This window comes from Halyomorpha halys, unplaced genomic scaffold (genome assembly GCF_000696795.3).
Source record: "Halyomorpha halys isolate HHAL.00 unplaced genomic scaffold, Hhal_1.1 Scaffold73.1, whole genome shotgun sequence".
NCBI classification, from domain to species: Eukaryota; Metazoa; Arthropoda; class Insecta; order Hemiptera; family Pentatomidae; genus Halyomorpha; species Halyomorpha halys.
Window position 1 is genome coordinate 1101869 of NW_027104949.1, and position 1899 is coordinate 1103767.

Here is a 1899-nt window from a genome sequence, read left to right on the forward strand (position 1 = left end):
ATGTATTTTTTTAATTTACTAACTTGAACAGATTTATATCCACAATGTGAACATTGATGAGATTCCTCATTAGAAAGACGAAACATTATGTGTTCTTTCAAATCACCTTTTTGAACTGATTTATATTCACAATGAGGACATTGATGAGGCTTCTCTAAGTATGACGGGCCACTATGTGCTTTTTTAAATCACCTTTTTGAACAGCTTTATATCCACAATGAGCACATTGATGAGATTTCACACCAGTATGTCGGGCCATTATGTGTTGTTTTAAATTACTTTTTTGAACTGAATTATATCCACAATGAGCACATTGATGAGGTTTCACACCAGTATGTCGGGCCATTATGTGTTGTTTTAAATTACTTTTTTGAACTGAATTATATTCACAATGAGGACATTGATGAGGCTTCTCGTAATTATGTCGGGCCATTATATGTTTTTTTAAAACACCTCTTTGAACAGCTTTATATCCACAATGAGCACATTGATGAGGTTTCACACCAGTATGTCGGGCCATTATGTGTTGTTTTAAATAACCAAGACGAACTGAATTATATTCACAATGAGGACATTGATGAGGCTTCTCATCAGTATGTCGGGCCATTATGTGTTCTTTTAAATGACTAACATGAACAGATTTATGTTCACAATGAGGACATTGATGAGGCTTCTCTTCAGTATGGCGGGCCATTATATGTTGTTTTAAAACACCTTTATGTACAGATTTATATCCACAATGAGGACATTGATGAGGCTTCTTATCAGTATGTCGGGCCATTATATGTCGATTTAAATGGCTAAGATAAACTGATTTATGTTCACAATGAGGACATTGATTAGGCTTGTCATCAGTATGTCGGGCCATTATGTGTTTTTTTAAATTACCAAGTTCAGCTGTTTTATGTTCACAATGAGGACATTGATGAGGCTTCTCTTCAGTATGTCGGGCCATTATGTGTTGTTTTAAATTACTAATTTTAGCAGATTTATATTCACAATGAGGACATTGATGAGGCTTTTCATCAGTATGTCGGGTCTTTATATGTTGTTTTAAATGGCTAAGGTGAACAGCTTTATATTCACAATGTGAACATTGATGAGTCTTCTCTTCAGTATGTCTGGCCATTACGTGTTTTTTTAAATAGCAAAGATGAACTGATTTATAATCACAATGAGGACATTGATGAGGCTTCTCTTCAGTATGGCGGGCCATTATGTGCTGTTTTAAATTACTAACTTGAACAGCTTTATATTCACAATGAGGACATTGATGAGGCTTCTTATTATTACCACGGGCCATTATGTGTTGTTTTAAATTACAAGGTTCAACTGTTCTATGTTCACAATGAAGGCACTGTTGATGCTTTTCGACTGAATTACAAGGCATTATATGTTTTTCAAAACCAGATGGTATGCTTCCTTTGTAGTCACAATGCTGACATGCCTTCTCCTGAGCATGATGATGCATAACAGGAATTTTAATCCGATATATCTCATTTTGTAAGCAATCAAGATCTGTGGAACAATAAATATAATAATACTACATATAGACGGTTGACCTTATGTTAAATTAAAATGACCCAGAGATGCGGTTAGAAAAACAAGATTAAAAAATGGTATTAATAATATAGAATAATTAATACTTTTGTTGTTCAGACCTCAAACTGGGCTATATTGATACTCACTTTTATTTAAAGGATTTCATTTCTTTGATTCCTAATCATTTTAACTTTATGATAATGATTTAACTAATCTAAATAGTTATATATTCCCAATGAGGACATTGATGATGTTATAACCTGAATGACAGCTGAGTATATGTCTTTATTAACTACCAGACATAGCTGTTTTATATTGAGAGTATACAATTTTATGTGGCTTATCGCCAGTCTCACG

At 33.5% G+C, this 1899-nt stretch overlaps 1 protein-coding gene across 1 annotated transcript; it reads right to left on the reverse strand.

The window, feature by feature from the left end:
- Nucleotides 1-154: 154 nt before the first annotated feature.
- LOC136795535 (zinc finger autosomal protein-like) lies at nucleotides 155-1471 on the reverse strand. Its single transcript, XM_067046422.1, has one exon. The coding sequence runs from the start codon at nucleotides 1469-1471 to the stop codon at nucleotides 155-157; it is 1317 nt and encodes a 438-aa protein (XP_066902523.1).
- Nucleotides 1472-1899: the final 428 nt, after the last annotated feature.

Excerpts from the sequence above, each read along its gene's own strand:
- LOC136795535 (XM_067046422.1), bottom strand. The coding sequence starts at position 1,471 with ATGCATCATCATGCTCAGGAGAAGGCATGTCAGCATTGTGACTACAAA.